Source organism: Diaphorina citri, unplaced genomic scaffold, assembly GCF_000475195.1.
Source record: "Diaphorina citri unplaced genomic scaffold, Diaci psyllid genome assembly version 1.1 scaffold471, whole genome shotgun sequence".
In the NCBI taxonomy this organism is placed as follows: Eukaryota; Metazoa; Arthropoda; class Insecta; order Hemiptera; family Psyllidae; genus Diaphorina; species Diaphorina citri.
The window spans coordinates 127,458-145,607 of NW_007377906.1; the positions used below are offsets into that span (position 1 = coordinate 127,458).

The 18,150-nt window shown below is 39.0% G+C and overlaps 1 protein-coding gene across 1 annotated transcript in view; it reads right to left on the reverse strand.

Moving 5' to 3' along the window:
• Positions 1-17,195, reverse strand: part of LOC103509162 — a 40,007-nt gene extending 22,812 nt beyond the window's left edge. The window contains exon 1 of the mRNA XM_026823553.1: positions 16,847-17,195. Coding sequence (XP_026679354.1) covers positions 16,847-16,982 — 136 coding nt within the window. The 5' untranslated portion in view covers positions 16,983-17,195. The remainder of the gene's footprint in view (positions 1-16,846) is intronic.
• Between the last annotated feature and the right edge of the window lie 955 nt (positions 17,196-18,150).

Below are 18,150 nucleotides of genomic sequence, written 5' to 3' on the forward strand. Positions count from 1 at the left end.
TTAATATTTTTAAGGAAAAAATATTATGTAATCAATACATAATTACAGGCAATAACTCAGGTACAAGTAAAATGAACTGAATATGATAAAATGACAAGTGACAAGTGAGATATTAACGGCCTCCTTGGGATCAAGCAGTTAATATTTACCATGTTTTGGAATCCAGTGTTTTCCAAAACACCCACTTGAACGCATTATTAAAGTAGCAGTAGCTGCTATAGTTAAGTACTTATCAAATCTTCCTCATCAATTCCGTGTGTGCACGTATTCTTATTCTGATGGGTAAAAATCATATCAAATCTTATATACCTGTAAGTATATCTGATTAGGTAAACACCCACTTGAACGCATTATTAAAGTAGCAGTAGCTGCTATAGTTAAGTACTTATCAAATCTTCCTTATCAATTCCGTGTGTGCCACCCACTTGAACGCATTATTAAAGTAGCAGTAGCAATAGGCAATAGGTAAGTACTTACTTATCAAATCTTCCTTATCAATTCCGTGTGTGCACATATTCTTATTCTAATGGGTAAAAATCATATCAAATCTTATATACCTATAAGTATATCTGATTAGGTAAGTAGTGCAATGGTCCTAAACTTAAATGGCCGCGGTACACAAGGGATCAGGAAGAGACCGCCTTCACTGTATTCTTATTCTGATGGGTAAAAATCATATCAAATCTTATATACCTGTAAGTATATCTGATTAGGTAAGTAGTGCAATGGTCCTAAACTGAAATGGCCGCGGTACACAAGGGATCAGGAAGAGACCGCCTTCACTTATACTAATACAAATGAAGAGACCTTCAGAAAAGGGGAAATTCCGAAAGGAAAACCTAACTCAACTTTATCAACACTCGGCTGCCATCACCATTCGGCTACAGCTGAAGCCGCTACACCACCACCAAACACCACCACCACCAACTTTATTCCACAAATACATTAAAAACATCAACGTGGTAAGAAGACAGATTAGATTAGAATTTATTTAACTCTGGCCGCTCAGATTGAAACCTGATAGGTTTCATAGCTTATATGTTACGTAAGTCAACCAAGACGGTCTCATTGCAGGTGGTCGATAGAAATCAATACCTTATCCAACTGATTAAATATAAATAGTTCATCAATATCTTATGCAACTGATTAAATAGTTCATCAATATCTTATGCAACTGATTAAATAGTCCAAGTTCTTAATGACCAGGACTACAATCTAAGATTCAAGTTTAAATTTAACTCTTGGGCCAGCCATTTACTATCAGGTAGTTGAGTGTGAGGACGGAGCAGGAATATGGTACAGTTGGAGAATTGAATAAATTAAGTAACGTTATATAATTTTCAAAACAAAAACAAAAAAAAATCCTATATCTTATCTTATACATTGGTATTGACGACAGCACACAGACATGTGTTATGTTAAATTATACAATGACGTATTTGTGATTTTGATAGGATATAGGAATTACATAAAATTGAGCGCTCGCCAAAGACTAAATACAAATACATATGTAGATACCTATATAGGTACAAAATAAATATCTTGAGGGGGGAAAAAGCACTGCTTTCGCATTACTTCAACAAACACTCTTTTACATCCACGTCTATGTCTATACAAGAACAGAAAAATTTGGTTAAAATTTCCGCCTAGGCCAGGATTTGAACTCAGCACCTCCAGGTTGAGAGTCAGTGCTCTCGACCACTCGGCCACAGAGGTGGGCCACATACATACATAATAATTATACCTACAGTCTTGATTCTAAAAGTACATATATGACGTATTTAGAATTTGAACATGCATTTATGCATATTTTGATACGAAGTTCTACGAAGCACACTATCAGTTGACCTGATGAAGTACCTACAGTCTTGATTCTAAAGGTACATAGGTATATGACGTATTTAGAATTTGAACATGCATTTATGCATATTTTGATACGAAGTTCTACGAAGCACACTATCAGTTGACCTGATGAAGTTTTATATTACATTCAGTTTGATATTGTTGATATGTTAGCCTACTTTCTACTGCCCTCTATTATTTACGAGTCTGCAACTTTGCAAGAGAAAGCTCAGAGTGTAGATAAGTATCATGCGAAGATCATCCGAAATCAATGTCGTAAAAAAAAACTTCTTGTCCTTTCTACTTTCCTCCTTCCTCTTCCTCTTCTTCTTCGATCCCCTCTTCCTTCGTCCTCATTCTCAGGACTTGGCAAATGAGGGACCATTTTCAATTCAATTCTTCTTCTTTTTCTCCTGCTCCTCCTTTTTTTACTAATGCTTCTGCTACTTCTCCTTCCTCTCCTCCTTCTTCTCCTCCTCCTTCTCCTCCTTTCTCTCCTCCTCCTCCTCGTTCTTTTACTAATGCTTCTGCTACTTCTCCCTCTCCTCCTTCTCCTCCTTTCTCTCCTCCTCCTCGTTCTTTTACTAATGCTTCTGCTACTTCTCCCTCTCCTCCTTCTCCTCCCTCTCCTCCTTCTCCTCCTTCTTCTCCTCCTTCTTCTTCCTCCTCTTCTCTTCCTCTCCTTGCTCCTTGAGGCTATTATTTCGAGCTCCATTTCCAGTCACAGACCTCCATAGGTACGTCATCGCCCTTTGGCCTTAACCTCAGCAATGCCATCACATGATTCCATTTCATAAAGCCAAGAAACGGGACGTAACGGGAAAAGAGGGATAAAAAAAATGGAAATTCACAACACGAAATCAAGGACACAGCATACGAATGAGGTACACTCGAAAGCGAACAAATGGGGACAGTTCCATTCCTTTACTCGGCCTTTTTTAACTTTTTATGGCCTTTTTTCATAGCCTTTTTTAACTTTTTTTTTATAGAGAGAACGCTTACAAGGCAGACACGCTACTCTCCAAGCTAACTAGGCTGGCTCTGAATGTTCTTGATACTCATTCTAAACATTTTCCAATACCCAGCTGAAAGCTCATGTAGGTAGTTAGTTGTCTTTGTTTTTTTTTTTTTTTTTTTTTTTTTTTTTTTTTTTTTTTTTTTTTTTTTTTTACTGCTTAGGGGTTTTAACCATTATTGGGTCGTTCGCGCCGTAGTCCACGTTATGTTATATGCGGTGTATTAGGTCTAATTTGGTCAAGAAATCCATGACGGAGTCCACACTGGTGGGTGTATTGCCTAGGGATGGAGGAGGATCATATGTGCGGCGCACCGGTTCATGGATTGGGCAGGAACAGATAAGGTGTCTTACCGAGAGTGGTTCACCACACTCGCACATCGGGCGTTGTAAAGAGGGAGGAGTGGGTAAGCCGGGTATGTCCAATTCGTAGCCTTGTCAGAATGTCAGAATTACTTCCTGGTATCTACCTTGACAATCACCAAAAAAAACAATACCTTCCACGGCGGTAAATACCTTGAAAACCACAAACCAATGCTTTCCAAGGTGGTAAATACCTTGGAAATCACGAGGAAATGCTTTTCCAAGCCTTAAATACCTTGAAAAACGTCTCGGAATCACCTCGTTCAAATCTCTTTCACGCAAGGTCATAGGAGTACGTAGATATTTCACACTATTTCAAACACATACAAAGTCGTTTGAAGCGGATTTTCTCAGCTAACTAGGCTGGCAGTCTTTGTCTATAAGATCCCGTCTTTGATTTTCTAGTTGGTAACTGGCTCTATTTCCAATGGAAATATTGTTGATATGGGACAAAGTTCCAAAGTCAATCTGTTCCAAATTTTCAGCACATCCGTGTATGTGCTGAGAGGGTGAGACTGGCAGCACGCGATAGCATGTTCTAGTCAGGTTCTCATTAGAATGACAAGGGCATGGGAAGACTTCGAGACACTTTTAGAGACTGCCAGCACGCGATGGCATGTTCTAGTCAGGTTCTCATTAGAATGACAAGGGCATGGGAAGACTTCGAGACACTTTTGAGTCCCCCTTCCATACTTTGAAGGTGTTTTGCAAGCTGTGCAGTAACTTTGCACTCGTCATTTTTAACGTGCAAAGATACATGTTTTGACACAGATATGTCGATTTGAAATTGAAATACAGTGTTTATTTGAAAGAACTTCCAAGAGCATCAGACCACACCTAGTCGACGGCCGTCGATCGACGAGGTAAATCTATGTTGTCGAAACAGTGTGGACGGTTTCAGTCGACATCGATCGACAGGCGTCGACTATGTGTGGACACAGCTTTACAACCATACCTACTTGTGAACAAAAATTTCTCGCTCTTAAGTCAGACTGAAGACAATTTGCTCCATCAGACATTTGGAATTGACCATTCAATAATCCAACGACACAACAAAGAGGGGGGGGGGAAATCACCAACAGTCAAATCACCAAGGTATCTTCTGAAAACGAGACACTATGTCAAATAGCGTGATAACAATTCAGCAAGCAATAGTTTTCAACTTACCAGCTCGATTGGTGTTCATCTCGAATAAACGTGACCGGGATGAAATGGGACCAATTTAAAAAGAAACCACCTACTAGGATTCAAAATTGGTCTTATCTTGGGGTGCCCTACTCCTATTTCTCAAAAGGTACCTTTCAAGTTCTTCATTTCACCTAATAATATTGAATTCGACACTCTCAACACTCGAATAAGAGCTGAGCTTAGAAAACCACTCAAATAAAATCCTACTAGTTCTGTTTTAGGGCTTCGATCAAAGACAGGATAGACTTTGAAATAAATATTCCACGCCTACAAGTAAAATTTTCATAGGGTAGAGGCAGACGCGCTACCAACTCGGCTAAGTAGGCTGGCAGTCTTTGTCTTTGAGATCCCGTCTTTGATTTTCTAGTTGGTAACTGGCTCTATTGGTATTGTTGATATGAGACAAAGTTCCAAAGTCAATCTGTTCCAAATTTTCAGCACATCCGTGTATGTGCTGATAGGGTGAGACTGGCAGCACGCGATAGCATGTTCTAGTCAGGTTCTCATTAGAATGACAAGGGCATGGGAAGACTTCGAGACACTTTTAAGTCCCCCTTCCATACTTTGAAGGTGTTTTGCAAGCTGTGCAGTAACTTTGCACTTGTCATTTTCAACGTGCAAAGATACATGTTTTGACACAGATATGTCGATTTGAAATAAAAATACAGTGTTTATTTGAAAGAACTTCCAAGAGCATCAGACCACACATAGTCGACGGCCGTCCATCGACGAGGTGAATCCATGTTGTCGAAACAGTGTGGACGGTTTCAGTCGACATCGATCGACAGGCGTTGACTATGTGTGGACACAGCTTTACAACCATACCTACTTGTGAACAAAAATTCTCGCTCTTAAGTCAGACTGAAGACAATTTGATCCACCAGACGTTTGGAGTTGACCATTCAATAATCGAACGACACAACAAAGAGGGGGAAAAAATCACCAACAGTCAAATCACCAAGTATCTTCTGGAAACGAGACACTATGTCAAATAGCGTGATAACAATTCAGCAAGCAACAGTTTTCAACTTACCAGCTCGATTGGTGTTCATCTCGAATAAACGTGACCGGGATGAAATGGGACCAATATAAAAAGAAACCACCTACTAGAACTCAAAATTGGTCTTATCTTGGGGTGCCCTATTCCTATTTCTCAAAAAGTACCTTTCAAGTTCTTCATTTCACCTAATAATATTGAATTCGACACTCTCAACACTCGAATAAGAGCTGAGCTTAGAAAACCACTCAAATAAAATCCTACTATGTAGTTCTGTTTGAGGGCTTCGATCAAAGAAAGGATAGACTTTGAACTAAATATTCCACGCCTATACAAGTAAAATTTTCACAGGGTAAACAGTTCACAGGCTGGAGACGAATTTACACCATGGCAATATTGTGACTCACAGCAGACTACTGAGACGTTAATGGCATAGCTCCCGTCAGTATCATAGGGTAAACTATTCACAGGCTGGAGACGAATTTACACCATGGCAATATTGTGACTCACAGCAGACTACTGAGACGTTAATGGCATAGCTCCCGTCAGTACTCAAGCAGTGGATATTCGTGTAATCTTTTCTGATGAAAAATATGGGCGATAAAAATTTCGTTTTGTTGACTTAACGAGTCGCGGATGCACGATATTTGATCTCGAAAATATTTGTCGATCACAACCATGACGATGTTGTAACTACAGTGCATTTCAATGACTTTTCTGACGAAATTCCTGTATGTCTATCAGGCTCGGGGACCTTAAACAGGGAGTATTTTTTTTTTTTTTTTTTTTGAGTCTGGCCAGGCGCGCGGCGGACTACAGAGCGCATACCAGCTTGAAATTTGACTTGCTAAAGAATTAGCAAAGATTGAGTGCGAAGGGCATCCGCTCGTAAAATTCTTCAGCCAAAACCAAATGTCAACCCAAGAGCAATCAGTCCTCATCACCCTAGGGCTGATTGAGGATCGAAAAACACCGACCCCGTCTGTACACGGGAAAAGGCGAGGGGATATTATATCAAAATACATCAAAATTCTTCTCTTATAGGACATGGAATTTTCTCGTCCGTTATGCATCACCAAATCTCGGGAAAAGTGTCTGCTCTATACTCTCGTCTCCATCTCCACCTCTCATTATGTGAGTAGCTAATACTTGACATGTCACACAATATTTTTATCAAGACATGAATATTGTGAAGGTTTTCTATAATACTCTCGTCTCCACCTCTCATTATGTGAGTAGCTAATACTTGACATGTCACACAATATTTTTATCAAGACATGAATATTGTGAAGGTTTTCTATAGGATATTATATCAAAATACATCAAAATTCTTTTCATGAGGGACATGAAATTTTTTCGTCCGTTATGCATCACCAAATCTCGGGAAAAGTGTCTGCTCTACTCTCGTCTCCATCTCCACCTCGCATTATGTGAGTAACTAATACTTGACATGTCACACAATATTTTTATCAAGACATGAATATTGTGAAGGTTTTCTATAGATTGGAACATGTCAACATGTCATGTAAGGTGTATATTCCGTAGAGCTGATTAGGACCGCTCTCAGAGCAGGGCAATGTGAACGGATGGTTATTAATTTTACATATCTAAACATAATATTTAAGTTTGTGAAATCTTTTAAATAATGTAAAGTTTCAAGTAAATTTATGTCGGTACTGACAGATCAAACCTCGATCAAGAAATGAAACAATCATACCTATAGGCACATCTAGATAAAGAAATGGATGTCCTTACGAAGTCAAGTGGACCCCGTATTCCAAGCACAGGCCCTAAAAACTTCGACTCCATGTAACGTGTATATTCCGTAGAGCTGATTAGGAACGCTCTCAGAGCAGGGCAATGTGAACGGATGGTTATTAATTTTACACATCTAAACATAATGTTTAAATTTGTGAAATCTTTTAAATGTAAAGTTTCAAGTAAATTTATGTATGACAGATCAAACCTCGATCAAGAAATGAAACAATCATATAGGCACATCTAGATAAAGAAATGGATGTCCTTACGAAGTCAAGTGGACCCCGTATTCCAAGCACAGGCCCTAAAAACTTCGACTCTGATGGCAACTGCATGGACATAAAAAGTCATTGACTATTGACACTGGTGATTTTGAGCTTTCAGCTCTTAACAGCAGGGAATAGTCCAACCTTAATCTGAGTCCAACTGTCCACACATAACACATAGTCGACGCCGTCCATCGACGAGGTGAATCTATGTCGTCGAGGCAGTGTACGGATTCATTCGACGTCGACTATGTGTGGAACTGTGGACGCAGTTTTAGAACACTGAATTTAGTTCAGCAAATAAGCAAAGGTGTCAATCAAAAGTACTTTACCTGCGTCGTCATCATCCTCAATGCTGAAATATCGGATCACTTTCGGGATCAACCCGCGGGAACTGAGACATAAAAAGTCATTGACACTGGTGATTTCGAGCTTTCAGCTCTCAACAGCAGGGAATAGTCTAACCTTAAGCTGTGTCCAACTGTCCACACATAACACATAGTCGACGCCGTCGATCGACGAGGTGAATCTATGTCGTCGAGGCAGTGTATGGTTTCATTTGACGTCGACTATGTGTGGATCTGTGGACGCAGCTTTAGAACACTTAATTTAGTTCAGCAAATAAGCAAAAGATAGGTGTCAATCAAAAGTACTTTACCTGCGTCGTCATCATCCTCAATGCTGAAATATCGGATCACTTTCGGGATCAACCCGCGGGAACTCATTTCAATTTGGCCGAAACGAAAGCCAACTTCTGCTAAAACGTTCCTCAGATGAATTCACTGTTTTTTTCTCGTTTTCCAAAAGTTCAACTTTTCGAGTTTTTTCCAAGGGTATTTCAGATGATGCCACTGTACTTTTCTTTCCTCAAAAAATCAAGTTTTTGCCTTTTTTCCAAGGGTTCAACACTTCAACTATGTTTTAGGGCATGTTTGCGCACTTCTTGATTATAAATCACTATGGAATTTGGTTAAAAGTTAAAACTGAATACTTTGCCACAAATGAAAGTGGCTGAAAAATAAGCCGTTGTTGTCATCCGTATTCTCATCCGCATCAACCACTAGGATTCAAACCGTAGATCAAGCACAGCTCAGCAGCACACCCGAAAAGTAAGATAATAATAACTCTTTATTGTAATAAATAATTACAAAATTACAATAGGGCGTGATTATTGCCTAAGGCCTAAGGCAATCTCTGCCATCACACCCTTACAACTACCACTTAGGTAGTAGTGTCTTGAGAGTTACACATAAAAAAAAAGTTATTCAATTAGTTATTCAATTTAGAAGCAGAGTAATAAGACAGTAAAGAACTGAGAATCTGAGTAAAAGAACTAGGAGAAATAGATCATAGACTGATGCAAAATGGTGATTTTGTTCCTATTGAGTACCTGATTCCCTATCTTAATGCCAAATAGTTTTCTGGTTTCAAGTACCTCTCAAAAATAGATAAACGATAAAGTTAAATACGTCTATCTCGGGATTATACCTACAGGGTGTCGTGCCTCAAGAATCTGAAGCAGAAAGCAACACACGGGACAGAGAGTTTGATTCCATCCTGTATATATCGGTTAACGGAGGAAACGTCACCTATTTCGAGTATGTACATATTACCAGGAGTTTTTTCCAAGGGTATATTTCAGATGATGCCACTGTACTTTTCTTTCTTCAAAAAATCAAGTTTTTGCCTTTTTTCCAAGGGTTCAACACTTCAACTATGTTTTAGGGCATGTTTGCGCACTTCTTGATTATAAATCACTATGGAATTTGGTTAAAAGTTAAAACTGAAAACTTTGCCACAAATGAAAGTGGCTGAAAAATAAGCCGTTGTTGTCATCTAACCACTAGGATTCAAACCGTAGATCAAGCACAGCTCAGAAGCACACCCGAAAAGCAAGATAATAATAACTCTTTATTGTAATAAATAATTACAAAATTACAATAGGGCGTGATTATTGCCTAAGGCAATCTCTGCCATCAAACCCTTACAACTACCACTTATTCAATTAGTTATTCAATTTAGAAGCAGAGTAATAAGACAGTAAAGAACTGAGAATCTGAGTAAAAGAACTCGCACAAATAGATCATAGACTGATGCAAAATGGTGATTTTGTTCCTATTGAGTATGATAATGACACGAGTACCTGATTGCCTATCTTAATGCCAAATAGTTTTCTAGTTTCAAGTACCTCTCAAAAATAGATAAACGATGAAGTTAAATACGTCTATCTCGGGATTATACCTACAGGGTGTCGTGCCTCAAGAATCTGAAGCAAAAAGTAACACACGGGACAGAGAGTTTGATTCCATCCTGTATATATCGGTTAACGGAGGAAACGTCACCTATTTCGAGTATGTACATATTACCAAAGAAAAATTCCCTGAAAATGCTTTCCAAGGCTATAATATAAACAACCTTGAAAATCACCCAAAAAAAAGTTTTCCAAAGCTTTAAACAACCTTTTTTTTACTAATTGGGCGTTTTAACCCTTATGGGGTCGTTCGCGCCGTGTAGTCCACATTATGTTATATGCGGTGTATTAGGTCTAATTTGGTCAAGAAATCCATGACGGAGTCCACACTGGTGGGTGTATTGCCTAGGGATGGAGGAGGATCATATGTGCGGCGCACCGGTTCATGGATTGGGCAGGAACAGATAGGGTGTCTTATCGAGAGTGGTTCACCACACTCGCACATAGGGGGAGGAGATTTTGTAAAGAGGAAGGAGTGGTTAAGCCGGGTATGTCCAATTCGTAGCCTTGTCAGAATGTCAGAATTACTTCCTGGTATCTACCTTGACAATCACCAAAAAAACAATACGGGGGAGAGAGTGGGAAAGAAATGTCTCAGGGAAAGGAGGAGAGAGAGAGAGGAAAAGAAATATCTGAGAGAAAGGGGGAAAGAGAGAGTGAGTGAGAGAGTAGAAGGCAAGAGAGGGGGGAGGGAGTGGGGAAAGAAATGACTGAGAGGAAAAGAGAAAAGAGAGAGAGAGAGGGAGGGAAAGAAATGTCTGAGAGAAAGAGAGTGAGAGAGAGAGGGAAGAGGAAGCAGATTAGAAGAAGCTAGGTAAGATGCGGCGATAATACATAGGTACTATCGTATGTACTTGGATATATTTCAAAGTGACAGGAAATAGGTGAGACTTGTGTTTCCATCTGACGACGACGACGACCAAATATTCCAAGAATTTCAAAACTAACGAGAAATAAAGCACGAGCCATTGATATAAACTAGCGATCACTATATCTATATCTATAATCCACATAATATATCGGAATATGTACTAAGTATCCACTTATATCAGAATAGATAGGTACATATTATTCTATCTTATTGAACGTTCACTCTGTCCACATGTCACAATATTGTCACAAATTCAGTGTTCGTCAAAGCATTACAACTTTACCACGTTTTTTTAATACCACGTCAAGTAGTTATTTTAAAGAGTACATAGTAAGTACATAATCATATCATGACTCGATCCTACTCACTACCTACTCACTTACAAGAAGATTCTCAATAGATCAGTTGCGCTTACTTGGGTGATCTTTCAAAGTCATAAAGCAGGAAAAATGAGGACCAACGGAATTTTTCTTTTTCTTCTACGACTTCTAGATACCGAGATAAATCGATTTATACGATAATACCTACATACATATGTAGGTACTATGTATGTACTTGGATATATTTCAAAGTGACAGGAAATAGGTGAGACTTGTGTTTCCATAATACCTACATACATATGTAGGTACTATGTATGTACTTGGATATATTTCAAAGTGACAGGAAATAGGTGAGACTTGTGTTTCCATCTGACGACGACGACCAAATATTCCAAGAATTTCAAAACTAACGAGAAATAAAGCACGAGCCGTTGATATAAACTAGCGATCACTATATCTATAACTATAATCCACATAATATATCGGAATATGTACTAAGTATCCACTTATATCAGAATAGATAGGTACATAATATTATTCTATCTTATTGAACGTTCACTCTGTCCACATGTCACAATATTGTCCCCTGAGATAGGGGACCTGACCATTAAAATTAAAACAGACGGAAAAGACATCTAAGCAAATATTGTAAGATTTTTAGCAAAAAGAACCGCGAACATGATTACGTTCGTTTCAGGGACGAAAGTTACCCGCCATTCCGACTGGCAGACTTCCGCGGAGGATTTTCAATATAAAGAAGCGGGCAAAAAATGTTCACAGACAAACAAAGAAATGTGTATTATCGTAACAGAAATATGATTTTCTACTTTCCCATTTCCAAATTGAATTGAAAAAGTTTTGCGATCTGTAGCAGTGCGAACGGCTGGCTTTCTCCTATCCAGTTCCCTCTATCAAACCTTTTGAAACAAGAAAAGAAAGTCAACAATAATTTTATTTGAACATAGACCTGTAGTGCTGTTCCTAATAAACCCGGACCTTAGTTGGACAGCATTAACCAGAAAAGAACCATCCATAAGGGGAATTGCCTTATGGATGGTTCTTTTCTGCTTAATGCTGTCCAGTTATGAACCTAGGTACCCTTTTTGGAACTTTTACTTTCATGGTCCCTACGTCCCTATTTACCAATGCTGTCAGACCGTCTTGTGTGACGGAAAAAGCTTCCGACCGTAGTCTCTCGCACGGTCTGACAGACCTAGGACTGTAGATGTCGTGAGTGGAAGAAAGGAATTTTTAATTTTGTTAAGCATATTTATCGTTGTGTGACGGAAAAAGCTTCCGACCGTCGGACCGTATTAGTCTCTCGCACGGTCTGACAGACCTAGGACTGTAGATGTCGTGAGTGGAAGAAAGGAATTTTTAATTGTGTTAAGCATATTTATCGTTCCCCGATTATTACACCTAGATAAATTTTATGACTTGACGTGGACTCGAACCACCAACCTCCAGATCCAAAGTCCAACGCGTTAACAACTGCACCACTGAGGTTGGCATGTCGTGAGTGGTCAGAATAAAGGGAGAAAATTTTGTGCGATGCCCACATTGTCCCAGGAAATGGCGAGCAGGTACTAGGGAAGTATTGTCACCGAAACGTTGCATGTTTTAACCCACAACGAAAGTTCAAACTATACGCGGGGGATAACCTCCCTCCCCGAACTTGAATTCAGTTAAAACAGTGTTCCTGTTAAGACAACCAGGACATCATTTTTCGTCAACCTAAATATGAGACACCGACAGGAATAGCGACTATTTAATAACTTATTGGTAAGTTAGGTACTATATTATTTACCAAAGTACCTAGGCAAATTAATGAAAATAATTAAATTTAAGAATAGATATGCCAGCCTAGTTAGCTTATTTGGTAGTGCGTCTGCCTTGTAAGCGCTAGGCCGCGGGTTCGATTCCGGCCGGGGCGGATTTTATACTTTCCAAGGCTATAAACAACCTTGAAAATCACCAAGAAAAAAAAGCTTTCCAAAGTTTTAAACAACCTTTTTTTTTTTTACTGCTTAGGGGTTTTAACCATTATTGGGTCGTTCGCGCCGTAGTCCACGTTATGTTATATGCGGTGTATTAGGTCTAACTATTTAATAACTGGTAAGTTAGGTACTAAATAATTTTAACCATTATTATTTACCAAAGTACCTAGGCAAATAATGAAAATAATTAAATTTAAGAATGGATATGCCAGCCTAGTTAGCTTATTTGGTAGTGCGTCTGCCTTATAAGCGCTAGGCCGCGGGTTCGATTCCGGCCGGGGCGGATTTTATCCTGATGGGATAATGTTCGTTCTTGGAACGGCTGGCTTTCTCTTGTCCTGTCTTCCTTCTCTCTTCGATTTCGGGACGATGAGATCATAACAGTTGCAGTTCCCTCTGTCAAGCCTCTTAAAAAAAAGAGTGGATATTGGGATGATACCGGAAGTTTGGAACTGTTGTCCTAGGCTGCATTAACTGCATTTCTAAAAGCTTCTTTTTGAAGAAAACAAAAATGTCACAGTAAAAAATAGGTACCTAGATATGTGTGTACTTTTTTTTTTTTTTTTTTTTTTTTATTTTTACAGCAAACATCCGGATTTTCTTTCAAGTTAAATTCACGCTATAAAGAACGCTTTCAACTCATATTTACACTTAAAGAACGGCCAACGCGAGAACTTTCCAATACGGTTACCTACTACTTTCTTAGGGCCCTCTAAAAAAACTCAAGGGAACTATAAACTGAACTTCTGGGACTCTAAAATGGACCTTAAGGAATCTCTTAAATAGACCTTCAGAGGCCTCTAAAAAGGATCTCTAAAATCGACTTAGGGGGCCCTCTAGAATAGGCTCGTTTGAACTTCACCTCACGGAGGTGTTTTTCACTCACACCAAGACAAGATACAACTGAGTCAAATTCTATGAACATTGAAAAAAATCTGGTGTGACAATACCTTCCACGGCGGTAAATACCTTGAAAACCACAAGCCAATGCTTTCCAAGGTGGTAAATACCTTGGAAATCACCAGGAAATGCTTTTCCAAGCCTTAAATACCTTGAAAAACGTCTCGGAATCACCACCTCGGTCAAATCTCTTTCACGCAAGGTCATAGGAGTACGTAGATATTTCACACTATTTCAAACACATACAAAGTCGTTTGAAGCGGATTTTCTATGGAATACAGGTCAGGCTGGAGATGGAGAGCTTTACTACGAAAGCATGAGCAATCAATAGCAAAAAGCCTATAAAAGCAAACTGTTTATACCTACATAAGCATAAGAAATGTTGGCAAGATGCATAACTTGAGGAGACTCAAGGTTAGGTTCAAGGCAGCATTGTTTTCCTGAGCTATAAATAAGCCATATCAAGTAAATTTATCTGTTTCATACATTATCTCTATTTACGATGCCACTGCATTTCATAAACAAAGAAAATGTGCTTTGTATGAAAAACATGACAATAGAAATTCAGTACCTCGTAGTCTCGTACCACCTACCCGTGAATGAAAATAAACACAGGGAGAGAGAAAGATAAGGAATTGAAAAAAATACCTATGGGAGAAAACAAATAAATAAAGAAATTCTTTTTTTTTTAATTTATTGGGTACCTATTACCTAATGAGCTGTAAAACTGATAATGATGAAATAAAAATAGATTAGTATTCTAGGGGTCCTAGGTACATGTAGAAGTAGAGAAGTACCTACTAACCTACTTAATACTGAGTACCAGTTAATAATTTTGTGTAGGTGGTACATACCTACAAACTCAAATTACCTATCAAATTCAAAACTAATGTATGATGGGATGAGTGATGATTTTTTAATTAATGAATGATATTTCCTATTTCTTCCTCCTTTGTGTTTTCACTCAAGGGCACAATGATAACATTGGGTAATTCTGTTGTATTGTGTAAGTGTGATCTCTGACACAATACAAGAAATGGTCAAATTCACTTTAAGCTATGCAAAATAAATAGCATTGTTTCACTACATATGTAACTCGTGGTAAGAAAATGTACATTTCAGTATTGGTAATGTGATTCATAAATTATGCATTCACAAATATAGATTGCAATTCTGTAACAGACGCATAGAGCAAACCATTGTGTCATGCCTGACTTGTCTGCACATTGAATTTCCTCAACAATATTTTGCTCTTCTGTTTCTGGCAAAAAGCCCAAGTAAGATCTTGTGATATGTTTCATGGACAAAATATCTTCTTCTTTTTACTTTCTATTACTAACAAGTATAGGGAACCTATACTAGGACTACTAGGTAGGTAGGTAATGAGAAAATATGTACCTATTGCAATCAGTCCAATTTCTTCATTATTTTACCAGGACTACCTACTCGAGTTGATTAAAAATACCATTTAAACAAAGCAGAAATGATGACTGTATTTTTGTGAGGTGATGGTTAATTGATTACAACAAACTAATAACTATGATTGAAAATGTTTTTTTTTTTTTTTTTTATTACTTTTTATTTTTCAAGTTAGTAAAGCCTGGCCTAGCTCTGTATGTAGCCACAGCCCCTGAACCTATGAATGTGCTTGCAAAGAGATTAAACATGGTAAAGATAAAATATCATGGGAATAAACAAAAGATTAAATCCAAACATCCCCACAATAAACAACACAAAGATGATTCACAGGCTGCTAGGTGTCATTGCAACACAAAGAAACAACTCACATCATTATCATTATGAATTAGGTACATCCTTCCTTACCACTTTTTACTTTCCTTATCCTATAGGAAGGAAAGTAATGTAATCGGGTCAAATTTTCGATGGTCAGTTTTTAGTGCCAAAACACGTTTTGAGGTACCTAGAGCCTAAATACAAAGTTTCAGCCATTGGTCCGTGTGTGTGTCTGTCTGTCTGTCTGTCTGTCTGTGTGTCTGTGTGTCTGTCTGTCTGTAAACAAAATATCTCGAGAACGGTAAGAGCTAGAGACTTGAAATTTGGTATGTAGCTGTCAAATGTGACAAGGATGCGACACGAAACTTTTGGTTAAGACCGGTGCAACGGTTGGCGGCATTTTACCGCTTTTTGGCGGTTTTCGGTGCAATTTAACAATATCTCGGGAACGGTATAAGCTAGAGACTTGAAATTTGGTATGGAGTTTACAAATGTGACAAGGATGCAACTCAAAACGTTTGGTTGAGATAGGTGCTGCGGTTGGCGGTATTTTGACCGCTTTTGGACAGATTTCGACCGATTTTGGCGGTTTTCAGCTATAGCGACAAAACGGTTCGAGATATTGTAAAAGTTGGGGTAAAAGAACACTCAAATAAGCATCATTCAATAGGATAAGGAAAGTCGTGTGATGTTCACACCAGATTTTTAACATACATTTACTCACCTTAATAGGGGAAGCCTCGTCGCCTGGATCCACCTCCTTCGCCTGTCCCTTCATCATGTACTCTCGGATTTTCTCCTTGATCAGTGACGTCACACAAATGTCGTTATTCGACAGCGGAATGATCGTGGTCGTCTTCGGGAGAATCGGCCGAAGTTCGGACATGATCGGTTGATCAAGGAAAGGTAGGTATGTTTAGTTTGGCATTTGTACAAAACTTTTTGACTGAACTTTAGGGAGCTTTAACAGAGGCTACTGCACAGACTGCACTAAAAACAACACCAAAGTGAACTCCAACAATGACAAATAAAAATGTATGCAGGATAACTGGATAACTTTCCCATTCTCAATTAATAATACCTACCTACATCTGGATAACTTTTTGACTTGACTTTGACTCGAACCACCAACCTCCAGATTCAAAGTCCAATGCATGAACCACTTCATCATCAATAATACCTACATCTGGATAACTTTTTGACTTGACTTTGACTCGAACCACCAACCTCCAGATTCAAAGTCCAATGCATGAACCACTTCATCACTGAGTTTGGAACCACTACACCACTGAGGTTGGTCTAATAAACTTCATTAACAGTTATTGATGTGGAAAAAGCACTTACCCTGTAGAGGCAACATAGAATTTGGTGAGGCATCTCCTGTGGTGTCGACAGTGTTTAATCCGAACGGATCGGGAAAACATTTGGCTTTCTCCGCCGGAAGAGACCCGTTCATGCGAAAACCAAGATCGGAGTCCATCTCGGCCGGGAGTCCTGAGTCTACTGACCACTGGCTACACTTCACATACTACACACTGATAAAAGAGACGCGAGATTAAGGTCTACCTAGCGATAAAAATCTCTCTATATAAGAACTTGAACTTTCGAACGTAAGATTAAACTTGTATTACTACTTGTAACAAGTAACAAAAGAAATAAAATTCTCTCTCCTCTCACTTCTTCACTTGCAGTCGCAGTTCGCAGTTCGACATTTTTTGAATGTTTTTTGTGTAAACAAAAAACGTATGACGCATTACGCAGCTCTACTGCGCAGACTCTGTGCCACGCACGCTCAGACCGTCTTGTGTGACGGAAAAAGCTTCCGACCGTAGTCTCTCGCACGGTCTGACAGACCTAGGACTGTCGATGTCGTGAGTGGAAGAAAGGAATTTTTAATTGTGACAAACATATTTAAATGCTTGTCACAAATATCGTTCCCCGATTATTACACCTAGATAAATTTTATGACTTGACGTGGACTCGAACCACCAACCTCCAGATCCAAAGTCCAATGCGTTAACAACTGCACCACTGAGGTTGGCATGTGTCGTGAGTGGTCAGAATAAAGGGAGAAAATTTTGTGCGATGCCCACATTGTCCCAGGAAATGGCGAGCAGGTACTAGGGAAGTATTGTCACCGAAACGTTGCATGTTTTAACCCACAACGAAAGTTCAAACTATACGCGGGGGATAACCTCCCTCCCCGAACTTGAATTCAGTTAAAACAGTGTTCCTGTTAAGACAACCAGGACATCATTTTTCGTCAACCTAAATATGAGACACCGACAGGAATAGCAACTATTTAATAACTGGTAAGTTAGGTACTAAATAATTTTAACCATTATTATTTACCAAAGTACCTAGGCAAATAATGAAAATAATTAAATTTAAGAATGGATATGCCAGCCTAGTTAGCTTATTTGGTAGTGCGTCTGCCTTATAAGCGCTAGGCCGCGGGTTCGATTCCGGCCGGGGCGGATTTTATCCTGATGGGATAATGTTCGTTCTTGGAACGGCTGGCTTTCTCTTGTCCTGTCTTCCTTCTCTCTTCGATTTCGGGACGATGAGATCATAACAGTTGCAGTTCCCTCTGTCAAGCCTCTTAAAAAAAAGAGTGGATATTGGGATGATACCGGAAGTTTGGAACT